The sequence below is a fragment of the Anopheles coluzzii genome, chromosome 2 (assembly GCF_943734685.1).
Source record: "Anopheles coluzzii chromosome 2, AcolN3, whole genome shotgun sequence".
Lineage (NCBI taxonomy): Eukaryota > Metazoa > Arthropoda > Insecta > Diptera > Culicidae > Anopheles > Anopheles coluzzii.
In genome coordinates this window covers 49,726,397-49,744,039 of record NC_064670.1, presented here as the reverse complement: position 1 = coordinate 49,744,039, position 17,643 = coordinate 49,726,397, and the positions used below count along the sequence as shown (strand labels likewise).

At 48.4% G+C, this 17,643-nt stretch overlaps 1 protein-coding gene across 1 annotated transcript in view; it reads left to right on the top strand.

The window, feature by feature from the left end:
* The first annotated feature begins 2,484 nt into the window (after positions 1 to 2,484).
* LOC120948665 (protein serrate) overlaps positions 2,485 to 17,643 on the top strand; it is a 103,170-nt gene continuing 88,011 nt past the window's right edge. The window contains exon 1 of the mRNA XM_040365265.2: positions 2,485 to 4,418. Coding sequence (XP_040221199.2) covers positions 4,353 to 4,418 — 66 coding nt within the window. The 5' untranslated portion in view covers positions 2,485 to 4,352. The remainder of the gene's footprint in view (positions 4,419 to 17,643) is intronic.

Genomic DNA, 17,643 nt, shown 5'->3' with positions numbered 1-17,643 from the left:
GTTTTTTGTTAAAGTTCTCATAAGAAAACCCTTCCCTTCACCAGCGGGGCCAAACAGATGAGGAAGGGCCAACCGTACACGCTTCCGAACGTTTCGTGCCGTATCGCAATCATAATTTTCTTTTCGTTTCGCCTCTAAACCTGTTCCAGCGCTGGCAGGATGATCTCGCGCGAAATGCTCAAAACAGATCCTTTGACTTTTGGAGGTCCGGTTTTTGCTGCCTGCCCGAACGCTAGCAAAACAAACGCTGGCCCGTTTTGTGCCCGCTTCTGGCTGCACTGGCCAGCCGGCGATAGTCGCTGCCACTTCTATCTATCAATAACCACTCCTAATAACAGCAATAAGGGCGCCGAATGCCTGCGGGCGACTACACAAACGCAGCCACCACTGGTTGATGCGTGCACGAGATGGACGAGCTGGGCTGGGACGGCCTCGCCAACGGGAACACTAATTTCAACCTACTGAAAAATCAGTCGAACTGCTTCCGTGGAGGATTATTAGCCACAGGCTCCTTGAGCTCCACAGATTATCTCTAGACGCGCTGCAGGACGAACGTGAATTTGGCAAAGCAAATTTGAGTTTCCCAAAGCAGCACACACAAAAAAACACTCTAGACATGTCGCCGGTGAAGCTACGGACCGTTTTCTCAATGAAATGGCCTTCATTCGCACCTGAGAGCACAAGCGACCAGGCAAAAGGGGCGCATTTTACAATGCAAATCGTTGTCTGCCCTAAAACGCACCCATGAATGAATGGATTAGCGTGACCGGAGCTACTATTCGTTTGCGCTATAGCAGTCCGTTCCAAATTATCCCTAAATGAAGCGACCGCTTCCGGTGGTGTTCGCTAACGGTACGGACCAGTATGTGCAAACCCTTAAAGCAACCCCTTAAAGTCTGGACAAACGTAAAGATTTATTTATCGGCTTACGAACCCGATTGATTGGCTGGTAAGTGAACGCGCCGCGAACATTTGCCGCCGTTCGGCTTAACATCTGTCCACTCGTCATAGCCAATCATAATAATCGGCAAAATAAACTGCTACTAAATTTCAATTCTCACTTCCACTGCAACGCATCGACATGTGCAATGATGCAAGAGGGCCTACGCGTTTTCAATGCTAATTTACATCCTCTTTTATCCGTGAGGGTGTTGCGAGACAAACTGTCTGCTCCGTTTTGCGGTGTAAATGTTCCCCGAGGGCACTTGATCAGAACCGGAACCGTCAGTTGCATGAATGATCTAATAATTTCAATCGTATAGTCAACCATCAGCTTAGGGATTTATTTCACCCCCTCTACATGCCGTATCGCTTGCCCGGCCATAGGGGGAGAGCATGCGGCTAATACAAATGTTCCGGCACATTTGACCCGAGATCACCGCGACGAATCTAGTTACACATTGATTTTTGGAACAGGGATTAAAGGGGACTTGTAGGGACACCTCGTAATGTTCCTGCTGTAAGGGAAAACGTTCGCAACGTTCGCTCAAAAGATTAACCAGAGAAGCGAGGATGGACCGCGAGGGGAAAGGAAAAATATAAATTTATGTTTGTAGGTCAGGAAAAACAAATCTCTCGCCCTCGCGGCCCTTCAGACCAAGCGCGTGATTGTCGTGGGATATAGCTAGCGGGGTAGGAAAATCCATCCCTTATATGATCGGATTTTCAAACAGGGAGGTGAGCACAACAAAAAACCACCCCAAGCTATGTCCTTTCGTTTCAGTGTAAAACGAAAGAATGAGAGAGAGATAGAGATTCTCTGACTCAGGTAAAAGCGGGAAGGGAATAGAGAAAGCAAACGAAAGAATGAGACAACCCGATATTCAACGACGAGAGCATGTGAACTTCGATAGCTTGCGTTTGCTCAGGCTTGTCAAACTTTTTTTTCTTTATTGTTTTTTTTAATTCTTTTTTTTTTTTGCTAATTATACGTTAGTGAGTAGAACATACATTTTATATCAGTTCCTACTAAGCTAATATTGTTCCAATCTTCCATATGATTTAAAGGTAGTTCTGCTCCGAGCCGAGTATCTTTTTAAAGTAAATGTTGGTGCTAGAAGGAAATTGAATATTATCAATAAAAAATAAATGAAATAAATTCAATAAATTAATTAATAAACAATTTTAAAATTTAAAATTTAAAAAATAATGAATGAGAAATTAAAGTACAGCTGTATGTATTTTAAAATAGTTATTGTTACAAATACCAATTACGGAGTTTAAAGTTACATGAAACAGGTCGAAGACGTATATAAAACGAATTCGTATTTTTTTTTTCAAATAATCATAAGGTTTTAATGGAACAATACAAATATTAAAAAAAACATATCAAATCAAAACCCTCACGGCACCAGTTCCCCTCATTGATGCCGGCAGCTCAGAGAGGCAGTCGGTTTGACAGTCCTGCGCTACTCTTCTAACCCGAGCACCCGAGTTTTCTCGCTCTAACCGCCCCGAGCACCGGTTTTCGCCGCGGGTTGTATTTCGCTCGGCATTACTCGTTGTTCCGTCGAAGAGAAGGGTGCGTGTACGTGTCCGTCGCGTTCGTCCGTCGAATATATCGCGTCAAGTGCACGGTGGAGAGAAAGATCGCTTCGTTAGGTTGGATTTATTTATTAGAACACGGGCGAGGCTTCCCTAACCAACGAATTCTAAGCCAAGCTATTGTTGCAGTGAGTTTGCCAAGAGCTGCCAAGAGCATCGCCAAGTGTCTCCAGGCCGGTCAGGTGTCGAACACCGTGTACAATTGTGTGACGTGCAGTGTGTCTAGTGTAAGCCGGCTTACTTAGACCTAGTGGAAAAGAAACGGTAGTGAAGCGTGTGACAATAATCCTTATCGTAATACGCTCATTAAATTTGAATATTTGTTGGTTCTCACGAGTGTGTCGGTGGAAGAAAGTGCTTTTCGTGCGACGTGAAATTGGAGTTGTACCGGTGTAGAATTATCATTCGGTGGATTACGTTGATAGTTGTGAAAATTTATTCCAGTTTGTGTGTCTTCCCTCACTACAACGACCGCAAAAGAGGGCCAGTTAATAATTTCCCAAATTCTGCCGCTATACAGCATCGCATAATCTCACGAAAGCTCCGATTCCGCGGGAAGTGATAAAGATAGTAGATTAATTGCTTGATCGCGCATCTTCGATCGCAGGAAACGCTGTGTGGTTTGGTGGTTGTTTGTGTGAAAAGTAAAAAAAAGGAAGAACTACCCATGCCCCTAGGGCTGTGCAAGAGGAAGGAAAAACAACATATTGTCCGCGTGTAGTTCCAAGTGTGGTGTGTTTTGTTGGCCTTACGTCTGTGGCCAATTGGCTGTGCCAAGGGTAGAGCGAAAATAAAAAAAGCGGGCCAGCATAGCCAGCACGAGATTTGCCGTCGGCAAATTGGGGATACCGAACCGATCTCGCTGGGGCTGCTGCTGCTGCGAGACGATCGTGATTTGATTTCCGTGAATCGAGGTTTACTGCAATGCTCGCTGGCTAAACCCTGTGTTCCCTTCCCAACGGTGTGTTGATTAGCATTCGACGCGCCCGCTGTTGGCTGATTAGGCGCATTGCCGGCAAACAAGTGCAAAACACTCACGTGCCGTTTTTAACGAGGAAAACTAATTACTTGACGAGATAGAGTTTCCCAGCTGAGCGAAAAAGAAAATTCGTGTCATTACACCTGTAATTTCGCAGTGCCGGGTGGTATTGGTGTGCCGAATCGGTATGTGTCTGTTTGAGTGTGTGGCAGCAAACTGCCATTCCTGAATGAAAGTGGGTACGCTAACAACAAACAAAATCCATCCAGCCCTAGTGGAGCACGCCCGGTAGCTAACCAATTCATGATGACGAGTGCGTTAGTGTGCAAATGTGACCCGAAATGTTTCGCCCGGTGACGGTGCAATTGTGAAAGGCCAGTTTTTTTTAATAGTGCGCACGCAACCGGTGCAAGAGGCTTGCGATTGAGCCAGTAGGCGGTGCATTTCGACGGTGCAACGCGCACCCAGTTTGAAAGCAATTTCCCCCAAAAAAATATGACGGGAGGCCCTCGGGGCGGCTGTAGCGCGTGAAAGTGAATTAAAGTGAGATCGCTGTTGAGTGTGTGTGCGTGTGTGTTTGTGTGTGCGCGGTGCTAGTGATGAAATATCTTGCCACGCTCAGTGTCCTTGCAAGCACCTTCGAAGGAGTAACTATAGCACCCGGTGATACGCTCTCACTGGACAGGAACCCGATCCGACTGAAAGCCAGTCGCGCCTGATAAGCAGTAGCAGCGCGGCCGCCGACGCGAACTAGCGTGGCGTCTGGGGTACGCAGGAACAACGCGCAATAGTGCTACGCAGCGAAGCCGCGCAGGGAAACGGCGAAAAGATGGGAATCGGCGACCTCCGCTCGTGGACCAGCGTCGTCGTCGTTATTCTCACCCTCATCTCAATGGTAAGCCCCGTGCGTCAACCTGGTCGTATGCGACTTTTGTCCCCCTTTTTCCTTTGCCGAAGCCATCGTGTGTCCGGTGATCGTCCCGTTAGGTTCGATCGGGCTGCACGGTTGGCACCGTCGATCCCACGGTCGATCGTGGCCGCCGCTTCGAGGCCGGCCTATCGAGCGGGCTCCTTTCGCGCGTCGCGCAGGAAGGTTCGTCACTTGTGGCATCGTTCGTGTTGAGCGTTTTGTTTCACTTCTTTCATTCGCGCGCGACACGCGGGTGAAGGCGAATGAAAACATCGATCGCATACTTTTAAACAAACCTCCTTCAACATCACTCACCGTACACCCTGCAGCCTGCCTTGTGCATAGGGGGGGGGGGGGGGGGGGGTCTGGGGAGGGCAGAGAATAAGAAAGTAAAATTTTCAAACACCACTCGGAATTGTTGATTTGCTCCCTGGCTGTCTTGTGCAACCTGCGCGACTGAAGACACAGTTACGAGGCACCACTGATTCTTGTCTGCTCCTCTCATTCGTGGTCCCTTGCGCCCCACGATCCCTGTCCTCTTACCGGTGGCCAATCTTATCAATATTTAATTCAGGTTTTATCCTCGTATTACACCTTCTTTCACCCGTGTTGCGCGTCTGTTGGCCGATGATGAATGCGCATGGGCGCGTTTAGCGTTTGGACACAGTGTGGACGCTCACTACAGCCGATTTCCCGTTCACTGGGTTTCCGATGGATGATCGGTACCATATACGCCTCGAGCTGGCCCTATTTGAATATTAATGAAGTGTGAGAGAGTGATTTGGAGCGAATAATCGCAACATTGGTCCCTGCACGACCAAGCTTCTTCGGAAGAGATGAGCTGAGTATTGCCATTCTAGCTCAGCTAATGGGGTACGATGATGAAAGACGGCGCGAATGGAGAAGCTCACTGATGCGGCCTCTTTCTCCAGCCCGGACAGAGGCGACGTCATGCAACGTGATTGAACAACACTTGTAACAATTAAATTGAATTAATACCTTCTGTTCGACAATTTTCACCATCACTTCAGGGCGTAAACGTTGGATCGTAATGAAAATGATGAGCAGTAGATTCATTAAAATTAATCATAGTCATATTCCACCGCATGAAAGTGCCTTCACCTAGTCACTAGTGCATCATATTCTATCTTTCACATGAATCAAGTGCTGCATGGCGCAGCTAATTAATTTGATTAATTTTAGATTGCATCCATTAAGAAAGGAGCCATTTTTTCGATGCATCGAAGTGGATCAACAATACTTTGAAAGCATTCAGCATTCAAGCTACAAAGCGACTTATATTGTGAGGGAATTTAGCTTGAATATTATTGAGCATTTATTTGAAGAATGAATCAATTTCTCACCAAAACAGCTTCATTCCACATGTTAATCCACCAAAAAAGTCAATCCTAAACCAACTGTCTCCCGTCAGCACACGGCACAATCTTCACAAAAAGTCAACCAACTCTCCATCAATACATTCCATCCATTCATCCTATCAATCAGCACATTTCCCAATCGTGTGACTATTTGGTTGGCTCGGAACGCGCTGACATCGCGGGACGTTTGGAGGGGCTTTTTTAATGTGCCTACCTTCCTCCGTGCTCGTGAATACAACGGAGACAATTAATCCCAGCTGGGATTCGGAGCTTTAAATACCAGATGACAAGAGAGCGTCACTGTGTGCGACAAGCCAAGGAAGAAACAAAAAAAATACAGTGTACAACAAAAAAAAAGAAACAATAAGCCTCGACTGTCTCAACAATCGCGCGTGGAAACGTTTCGAACGTCTCAAACGATTTCGGCGGGTGATTTATCGTGATGGCACGCCGGCCAAACGACATCGATTGTGGTCGAAGGCTGTCCATCTATATTTAACGATTGGTACACGCGAAAGCAGCTGACTTTGAAGGAGGAAGTGCTTTCGGATCAAATTTCGGATACGTTTTTTCTCGCTTCGTTTGTGCTAGTGTTATTTCGAACATTGAAATCCAAGGATGGTTCTTGTGCTCTTTCGGCAACGAGCGTTCTCTCCCATTCTCGTTCAGCGCTTAGAAACGGTATTAATCATCTTACCCCAAAAGCGCACACAGATGCGCTGCGACCTGCCCCGGGGTGTTTTAACCTCGTTAAAGGTGTATCAAACAGCCCATTAATTAGCTGCTGATACCGCTGACGCTAATGCAGCGATTATCAAATTAACACTGTCTTTTTCCCAATGGCGCACGAAAGACGGAGATCGGCATCGTTTCGTTTAGCTTGAGAATGAACATCGTCACACAAAAAAATCACACGGACTACGATAGCGTGGTTTTTTTTTGCGTACAAAATTGCAGTTCTCTTCCTTTTCCAAACTGTCACCAGCAGTGACTTACGGCACTGTCTGCCCATGCGTTGCCGTGGCAGTGGCCATCATGTTCGAACGTGTTCTTCTTCACACACGCATACGCAACTCGACCAGGTCGATAGTCCGCGGCCTTAAATACGGATCAGCTTAAACGAAGCGATCAAATCGCGATCGGAAGATCAGGGGGGAATTGGTTCTCCACACAAACACAAACAGCCCAGATAAATAATGAATAATTTCCTAATTAGTGGTCCGTATCTCGCTCTCCGCGTGTTCGCGCACCGATTGCGAGCAGATCCACTGTCCAGGAACGCCAAAGAATCCGAGGGTTGTCGAGGTCGCGGTCCGCTTCTTGCGAGAGTTCCAATTAAAAGCAGACCACCGCCGCGCGAGTCCCATGGATCTATCGATGCCGTTCCTGCGCCCCAACGCTCACCTTGCTGCACTCTTCCTGGGAGGGGGATGCGAGCTGGAGGGAGACGATGATGGTTTCCTGTCTGCCCTCTACCTGCACGGCTCGATCGAGAACAGTGGTCATTGTCCTGCCCTTCGTGCGCTCACCGCCTTTCCCTTGCGATGCGATTGAACGACGCATCTTTTACGGCTCGCCTTCGCTGGGACCCAATTCGGCAGCACTGCTCCTAATCACAGGCGTGTTGAACAGATTCTTCCTAGAAAAATGACATCAGCTTTCAGACGCTCAGCTCGCTCGCTGCGACCCTACCCACGGACACTAAAGTTCGATGGATAAAATAATAAAATAGCTCTATTAATTGTCCCCAGAGACGGAGACGGGGTGATCATGTGTGTGTGTGTACGATCCCTGGGTACGGCCGGGATTTAGGAACCAATCTCAAACTGGAAGATGATAGCTAAAACAAAACGAGATGGTGGTCTAGCAGAAGAACGCAACACAAACAACTAAACAGCCAAACACACACACACACTCTCATTCACATTCACAGATTCCAACCCATTCCGACGGTCCGGTCTGATGTTTTCAAAAGAGAGGCATTGATTAATAGCGTCGGTATTGGGAGGGCCATGGGGAAGAGTTTGGAAATGTCTTTTCCCGCGTCATCACGGCCTCCGGTAACGCTTTTGGGGTGGCAAAGAGACAACACACCGCGGGAGTATGCCGCGGTCAAAGGGGGAACACGGGATGAGCGATATCGATTTCACTCGCGATTCGAGTGTTTTTCGTCGGACTTTATGTTTGCCTTTTTCTTCTTCTCGCTGGCGCAGGAGATTCATCCGCTTGACAGTTTGCTGGCATTGCATAGAGTTTGGAGCTTTTTTTGGGCGGTTATCGTGTCACCAACATCACCACCACAGCAGCTTGAAGATCCTCCTGGTCTGCATGGTTCGGTTCCCTCCCGCTTCGATTGGAGGAAGGAGAGAGGAGACACTAAATATCTTATCAGCGCGCGGTGATCTTGAAAATGAAACGAAAACTTTGTCGATCTTTACGGCGCGGTAGGACAGTGTCCACTGTTGGACAAAGTGGTTTTTCTCCGCTCTCATCCCTGTTTCTGCGCCACGTCGTTTCTCTGGTTAAGTCATTCCCGGTGCTGATGGTTTGTGCGCTTTTTGTGGTTTTTTTTTTTTTTTCGCCCCACCGCTTCCAGCCTCACTTTTCGTTTGCTGCTTCATTTAACTCGTTATTTCGGGGGTTTGCGCTGTTGTCGAGCATGGTGTAATATATTGATTGCGATGGCAATCGATGCCGATGGGCGATAGTGACGACGCTGATCGAATGAAACGCCACCGGACCGCCGTGATCGATGGATCAGCGATGCTGTCGCCGTCCGGTTGGTGTGTCTAACAACGAGACGGTTGAATCAGCTCAACTTCCCGTTTAATCGTTTCCATAGAGTGTAGGGCTCCATTTCAAGGTTTCGCGCCTGTTCCATCATTTCAGTTTTTTTGTTTTGTTCCTCTCGATGTTTTTGGCACAAAAAAATGGAAATACCAATAAATAAGCGAGAGGCTGTGTTTGGGCAGCATTTTTCCTTTTGTGTTACGCTTACCAGCTCCCCTTCCCTTCCGTGCTGCGGTGTCCCACATTTACTCACCCAAACCAGCGCCATGAATATTATCACCCTTGCGGCATCGTCTAATTCTCCGCTGCTAAGTAACGAGCCGCTATCCCTTTCTTCCGCGCTCCCGATCTGATTACACCGATAGGCGTACTGTTCAACCAGAACAACAATAAAAAGAGGTAAATACATAGGCCATACCTTCGAGGCGGCACTGTACCGTGCCCGCGTCATTCCATTCGCGGGCCCGTGATCGAGATCAAGCGCGCGATCGATGTTCTCTTTGCTGTTTATTATTATCGTTATTATTGTTGTTGTTCAACCCATCTCACGCGGCTCATTTTCACTGCTGTGTGTGTGGCGGGTAAGGATTATAATTTCATAATAAGATCATGCTCCGCCGCACACCATTGATTCATTATTCGGCACTAATTGAATCGGTGAATTATCATCGCTGCCCGATTTATGCGATGGCGTAAAAGAATAACATCGATTGCTGCTCGGCAACCGGGGGAGCAGGTAAGGTTGAAGAGCCGTTACCGGAGGGCCGTCCATATTGTTGCTGCTGCTGCTGCACCTCCAGTATTGGGGCGCATTGGGGCGAGCTTACTGCCAAAAGATGATACCGAAACGTGCTGTTTTATTTCTTCCTTCGTCCGTTTGCTTTGGTTCTTCCGTTGGTGTGTTAAATCTCATAATCTCCTCATCAGAAGAAAAAGAAACTGTTGACTCATTACCCCAGTAAAGCTCCCTTGAGTTTTGTGAGTGTGAGAGGGCCCAAAGATGGTACGTCGAAAAAAAAGGGGAATTGAGAATTTTCTCTATCAAACTTCTCCACGCCAACAGTCTTCACTTTTTTGGTATTGAAACAGGATAAGAAAACCAACACTGCCTTGCACTTCTTTGAACATTTTGCTAAAGATGCTGCATCAGAAATTTATTTTTCCTGTTGTTACAGCGACGCCAAGCAGACCGAGTATGTTTTGTATGTTTCGTTTCTGCATCACGTTTTAATTTTTGGGATGCGGAGTCTAAACGGAAAAATAAAAACACCGTTCAGTGGTCCTTTTCTTGGTCAATGCCGCATTGGACGTTATTTTTCTGTTTTCGCTTTCGCACCGAAAACCTTCGTGCACTACTCAACCAGTGTGTGTGTGTGTTTTGTGCTTTTGCTTTGAGTTTATCTTAATTAGAATCTTCGTTCTACTTTTTTCTTCGATCTTTTTCCATCCCCCGAGTTCGGTAAGCACGCAAGGGAACCGTCTGGGGAGCAGCCGGGTGTAATCGATCGCGTTCTCGAGGAAACGCGTAGCCAAACCAGATGCAGAAGGAAGTGACTGCAACCTTGAGTATGATTGCTTAATGAAACGAATCAGCCAAATTAAATCAACATGCGGGTTGGTGGTGGTGGTGGTTGGTGCAAAACCAGAACCATTCAAGGGTTTGCTCAGTTTGATGGACGTAGGTAAATAATTTGGCCTGGCTGTATTGGTTCCGATCGTGCCGGCCATAATACACCAGTGACGTCCCTCGAGGTTCGTTCGAGCAGACAAAACATGACTCAACATGACCCTCCCCCCCTCTCTCCTTCGCGTCGCGTTGGCGAGTGATGTGATTAGTTATCAAAATAAATCACGCATACCCACGGATGCGATCCGTCCGATGAACTGAAAGCGTTTGATCATCCCTCGACATGCCGAACGATCAATCCGATCGGACTCGCCGCTGAACGGCATCGTGATTTTGTACGCTTTGTTTTTTTTTTTTTCGTCTACGGTTGTTTGCTGTTTTTATGGCTGCATAAACAACGCGCGCCTCCACTGTCCCGAAACCGAACAGGCGTTGTAAAGATATAAAATTTCATTTAATTAGATGCAATTTTGAATCCCGTGTCGAGGCAAGTAGAAAGGATGCGCGAAACATCCTCGGCCGAAACAACACGTCCCAGCCGAAAAGGTTGAGAGTGAACCACTGGACAGTGGGTGTGTGTGTATGTGAGTAGATGACTAGTAGAGGCTTCTTTTTATTAGTTGGGTGTCTCTTGTTCTTCGCTTTCCCTAGGCCTGACAATGAACAGTGCAAAATGCATTCCCGTCATCAACGACAGCGATCGCTTTCAATGGGTTAAGGTGGAAAGCGTATCTTGCTGATCGATCGTTGTCGACGGTTGTGCCCGGGGATGTCTCTAGTTTGATTGCCCCGGCCAGATATGGCACAATGTTTTTTTTGTGTGTGTTTGTGTGACTGCGTCCTCCACTTTAGCCATGGGAGCAGCGGGATGAACTTGTCCAAAAGCGAAACTACAAATAGCCGAGCGATCACATCATGGCACAGAATATGTTATACGCGACGATCTGCGAACACGATTGACCGATACGCTGGGCCGCCGGCAGGGGGAGGATATATTGATAGAATCAATATGCAAACTAGCGTTGCGCTAATTTCTGAAGCAATCGGAGCGATCGCTGGGTAGGGAAGCATCGCGAATGGCATAGGCGCTACATGTGTCGTCAGCGAGAGATATGCTGCACACGGGAATGCTCCGGCAACAAAGGCTCCAATCGCGAAGTATTTAACAAACCTCGGAGACCTGTTGCGAAGGGTAGGATGGCATCGAACCCCCACAACCGTAAGCCGTTTAAAGGTCTTTTGCAGAACGGCACCCGGCATTCAACGGTCGCGATCGGTCGCTGTAACGTCGGCTGGTCTGGGTTCCCGCGCCGCCAGCCCAGCAGAACACTTTGTTTTTTATTTTTATTTTCCTGCATCTACTTTTAAAATTCTAAACTTTATCTCCTGTCCCCATTCCGCGTCGGTTCGATTCGCTCTTCATTTCCATTCTCTTTGTTTTTGTTTTGTTTCTTCTGCGCTTCGCTAGAGGATTTTGCCATCGCGCCATCCGATTGATGGCAATCGCCTTCTTCCGACAATTCGCCAAGTTGAATTTTGTGTGAACGTGTTGCTGTGTGTGTGTGCTGTTTTTTTCTACTCCCAACTCGCCACCTCACCCCAACCGTCGTGTCGCATTCCGTTGCCGTTGCAAACGATACCACACCGGCAAAGGCCACAGCAAAAGTTAACCTTTTCCGACCGAACTGTGCCAACGGGAACGGCCACGGGAATCGATCGCTTGAGGCGTGCGGCCATTTATGCTGCCGGCCAGTGCTGTCTGAAATGTTCACCACCCGTTTTCGTTTTTGTTACTTTTCTGCGTTTTCCTTGCCGACCTGTTCCTAGAGCCGCACCGAACGCAGGCCGGGTCGAACGCAATTAATTATCGTTTCTAATGAGGCTGAAAATAGTCAAAAGATAACCGAATTAATTAACCCCTCCCGCATCGGCAAAAGGTGCGGGAGTATCCGCGACCACAAGACGGCGGGGGAAGCGTTGAAATAAATCATGCCATCTTGAAACGGCCGATTTTCACAAATCCGTCCGCGCCATTCGAGAGAGCGGATTGATGGGCCCCTCCGAGATGGCTATCCTTCCGAGCTGTGCTGTTGGGCCCGTTTGGAGACAAACATTAATTTTCTAACCGACAATGAAATGCAATGCCGCGGGCCAAAAGGGTCACAGTTTGCGTCTAGCAGAGGAGTGGAATGAAACAAAAGAGAAATATCCGAACAAAAATAAAAAATAAACGCCTTTGAACATCCAACCCCTCATTTCGGGGTCAACACAAGTCGAGATAAATGCAGCTAGATTTGAAGGCCAATCTAGCTTGCTGCTCCTCTCCCTCCCCCCTTCCTCCTCTCATATCATTCCAATGACAGCCTGCCATCGGCACACGCTGAGTGGAATCTTTACCAGACGGGAGCCAAAAAATGTGGCAACTGCGAGACCCTTCGGCCACTTTGTAGCCGCGTGCCCATCTTATCAGCACGTGCAGCGGTCCTCTCCCGAGTGGGTGGGATGAAAATAGAATTCTACGGAGCGATTCCCCAGCAAGCACAAGCTTCCAGCAAAATCGGGCCCGGACGGACGGCGCTCGTAAATCTTTACGGCGCAGCAGCGGCGCATGCCGCGAGAAAGGCTCGCGCAGAATTCTCGCACCGGGCTACCGAGCTGTTTATAAATCACGGTCGAAATTCACGGCTACTAAAAATGAGGTGCTGAAAAATTACGCCAACATGCTGTTTCAACAAACAACCGAAACCGCGATCGAAAAGAACAGAGCGCACCACGTTGAAGCGTAGGGGGCGGCTCGGGGACACAATTTTGGTGGCTTTACGATTAGCCGCCGTGCAACACACGGCGCTCACAACATGCTCGCGGTTGCCCCTGCGTAAAGTGGGCTTGTTGTCTTGTGTTGCTTTTATTGTGGCACTTTTTTCGTCCACTAACCACTGTCGGGCTTGTTTTACTATCGTTCTTCAACCCACACGCCGTGGTCGGCAGATGTGTCGGTTCGTGAAAGAGAGGCAAAAGAAGAGAGAAAGAGAGAGAGAGAGAGAGAGCGAAAAACCCACCCCGTGCGGAATTATTCATAACTCTAATTAAATGTTGAACCCCGAAACGATTTACGATGCCAAGCTGACGCGCGGAACGGAACCCAATCATGGTGCAGCAGGGCGGACGATAAAGCCGGCGACGAAGAGGCTCTATTTCAAGTCCATTTCCCACTGCCCGCGGACGAGAAGGACCGAAACTGGTCCAAGCAATCGAGTGCTCCGAAAATGGCAGCTAATAGAATTAATTGACAACTTCCCATCAAACTCTGGCCGCGCACACCGTTGCCGGAACGGGAACTGCCGGGCGCGTTTCCGTGCTTTGATTGTGGCTGGGCTTTTTTCTTCTTCTTCTTCTTCTTCTTCTTTCGTCTTCAGCCTTTCTCATCTTCAAGAGCGCAGCATGTAAAGTGAACGAAACGGTAAAAGAAAAATATGACACATCCCAGGGCGCAATCGTATCCCAGAATCAATGTTTACGGGTGAACCAAACAAAAAAAACACACAAAACCACTAACAAACAAACGTTATACTACAAACCAATCCCAAACGCGGGCACGTCATCTCCATTCCTTTCCGATATTGGGTTTGGGAAATGGGGATGAAAACATAATAAATCTTAACCGTCGGGTCGAGACGCTCCACACTTCATACCGTTCGAAGTGAAAGGACTTGACGATGCGTAGTGCCTTACTATTGGGAGCTTACATAGTACGCAAGAAATATACACACTCGCGCTGCACATGCACACACAGCTATCAGTGTGTCTGGTCTATCATACCGCCCCGAATGGGGCAATTTTGCGGCGGAACCGATGGCACCATATGTCGATGATAATTATGCTGGGCGAGAAAAGTCACTCACGGCCTCGCCCGGGCTGTGCAGTGCCGCCGGTGTCGTGCCACAAAGTGCCCCACAGGTGCATGGTGGTGCGCTGGCGGATGCACTACACACTTGCGCACACCGATGCACAATTACGGTGGAATCTTGACCGATTGTGCGTGTGTGAATGTGTTTCGTTTTTTTTTCGCTGTCTTGTGTCTGTCTCCTGTCGCGACATAAGGACCGCTTTAGCGTCAAGCACACACACACACACACACGCTATGGACAGTGGATCCAACAACCCACCGGGGGGAAATAAATAATCTAAAGCAAAAACGGAATGCATTGGAAAGTAGCGACGTACAGTGGAATAAAGCAAACAAAAAAAACAAAAAGGCACAGAGACCCGGGCACCGAGCTAGAAATGCATCCCGTGAGACGCGTTTGTCATTTCTAGTTTACCGAACCGTCCATCCATCCAGCCCGGCATCTCGAGCGCGATGCAAGCAATCCTCAAGCTGACGTTTAATTGTTGTACAAATAAAACACTGCACTCTCGAACCGAACGTGCTCCAGGGGAGGGGGGGGGGGGACACGACGGATCATCAAACTGATCGCACTAATCGCGCGCGGGAAAACAAACGAACGATCCAATCCAGGCCCCGAACAGGTTCTAGATACAGGTTCAGTAAGGGCTTGCATGTGTTCTTCGCACTCTTGCCGCAGTGCTTTGTCATTCTTCCACTTCTTGGAAACCATTTCTCACTGTTTGGTTTCGTTCGATCCCGGCTGGGGTTTTAATTTCCCCGTCTTTACTATTAATCGCGTCACCAGGCCATCCTGCCCGCCGCGTGTGACAGTTACGCGACGTTCCGGTTGAGCGCCACATCATTGCGCCGTCGTCTCGGGCGGGTCGGGACTGGGAAGCGGCGGTGTAAAACACGCCAGGAGACCAATCAATAACACTGACGATTACGGATGTTTTATTTGTTTTTCGGCCGGACCGACAAGATTTGTGTGGTGCCCGATTTCATGACCTCTTGGCTCTGGAACCCGGCGGCCCCTGTCGCTGTGTGGCTTTGCTTTTTGGGATGGTGATTTGGAAATTTGGATCATTACCGGGGTTTTGGAGTTTAATCGATATCGTTTTTGACGGCAAGTCGCGATCGTACAGCATCAATCAGGAAAGGTAAAAGTGTCGTACGCAATTGGAACTCGCCTCAACGGTGCCATTTGCTCCGGGACCATTCGATGTCGTCAGACATTTATTGAACTTCGAACACCACACCAGAGCACCACGCATAAAATGCAATCTCTATTTCAACGGGGGGTCAATTTATACGTTCCCTCGCGGCTCCGGAGTCGATTTAGTCGAGTTCACAAAACCGCTGCTCGCCAGTCGAAAGTCCCGCCCGACCACCAGACTTGGTTCCTTTATTGCTCCGATAAATAAAGTGGTAATTAATTTTAACTGATCGTTCCATTCGGTACACGCGGTAATGAGTTTGTCCCCCTTTTTTCTGTTGAGGAAACCATCAGTGAATGTGTTCCGAGGCTGTGATGCAGCCCTGGGTCACCTTCTTGATTGGGGCGAGTGCATTTCGACATGTGTGTAACGGTGGACATGAAATGCGTTCACCGTGAGGGTGCACCATCCACCAACTGCCATGGGGACGTGTTTGCCATTCTGCGCCAATAACCTCCCCTAATGTAGTCATCATCACGATCCTCTCTGTACATCAATCCTTGCTGTCAACCAAAAAGCGCGGAGAAGAATCCAAACACTACTACTCCGAGCTCTGCAAATTCCACGAACAAACAGACAAACTTCACGCTTCGAACAGCGGTGTATAGAAATTGCAAATGAATCGCCCGGTAATAACATTATAAATAAACACTAATGGCTTGATTATCCGGGAGACGTGAAGAGTAGAAAGAAGAGGTACACGCAACCGGGCCTGGTGAGAAGCACGCACTCCGCGACACAACAACTCTGCCCAGGTGGGACCTTCAAGCGCAACGGCGGGCAACTATGTAAGGTGTAAGGGGAGAGCGAAAACGCAATTAGTATGCGATGCGGAACTCGGTGAAGTCCCTCTCCATTCCCACCAGGGCAACCCTTTGGCTGCGTTCTTAACACCCGCGCAAACGATTCCACGCGGAAAGAAGACATTCCACGCCCGATCCGGTGTCTGATTTGGCCGCGCAAGGAATGAAGAGCACACCGGTTCGGCGGTGCTCGGCAAGCGCGTCCCTTGTTGACGGGTATTTTACATTTAAATTATTTCTCACTTGCCGGGCACTTGAAACTACCCGGCTCCCCGTGTCACTCGTTTCTGACGGCAGTTCCGTCCTCTGCTCTGCTCTAGTACCTCGTAAAGCGTTCGGTAAGCGCGCGTGTGAGCTGCGTATGACTTTGAACTGCTTTGAAAAAGGATTCGTTGATCGACCACGACCCATGTCGACAGTGACGGCGGAACCTGACGGGAATGTGTTGTACCGTGCTCAAGGCTAAACTGCTAGGAATGCACGACTCTAGAACGTGCAGTAAATGCACATTTTTTCGGGTACATTTAACATGGGTGACATTTGGATTGTTGGAACTGAAAAACTCAACAACAAAACAACGCTTAACCCAGCCCCGTACAGGAAGCTCCAACGTTCCATCTCACGACCGTGATCGTTTCGATTCGAAATCCCCTTTGCAGGCGGGTGTGTAGTGTTTCGGAAGCGATGGCATTAGTTACCAGGATACAATAAAATCATCTCCTACCATAAAAAAGCCCCTCCGAACGCTTGTACGGATAATTCGTGATTTCCTGTCCCGGGCTTAACCTCATCCGGAGCTAATCATTCGGACTGCGGCTGGCCTAATCGTTTGCCTATCGCGCGATACAAGACAACTGCTTTAAGCTCACCAAACGAATCCATCGCGCCACACTATCCGCTGGAGGGCTTTGGGTTTGCCCGCAAGATCGCGCGAGATTGATGATCAAGCAAATAGTGTGCGAATCGGAGATAAATTCGCACACACAACGCCGCAACGGGTCAAGTGCAGTGAGGATCTGCTGCGCGATAGGATACGTACGCCGTCCACCTGTTATTAATTCTTTCTGTCATGGGTATGCGAGATAGTGGGGAAAGGGGAACGAGAGAAGAAGAAGCTTTCGCCTTATTTATTGCCCACTCCCTACAAGCTGACCGGCCGCGAGGGCCGCGAAAGAATACTTCCCCTAGCTTGTTTGGTGCTTGTTTGTTTGCGCTTTCTTTTGCTGCGTTTTAGAAGGTGCTGTTGTTGTCTTGTAGCCTTTTTTTTCACCACTATCTTCCACTTACGTGGCGCACGCGATTCTTCCGTAGTGTGTTTCATCTCACCCACAAGTCCCGCTAGCTTTCAATAAATCAACCATTTGTGCAGACACACTGCAGTGCAATGAGGCGGCACCTGCAACCCGCTCTGAGGCTGGTAAGCCACCATCAACATCGTAAAACATATGTAGATTGAAATCTCTTGGACTTACACACACACACAGAGGACGAGAACAACACCAAAA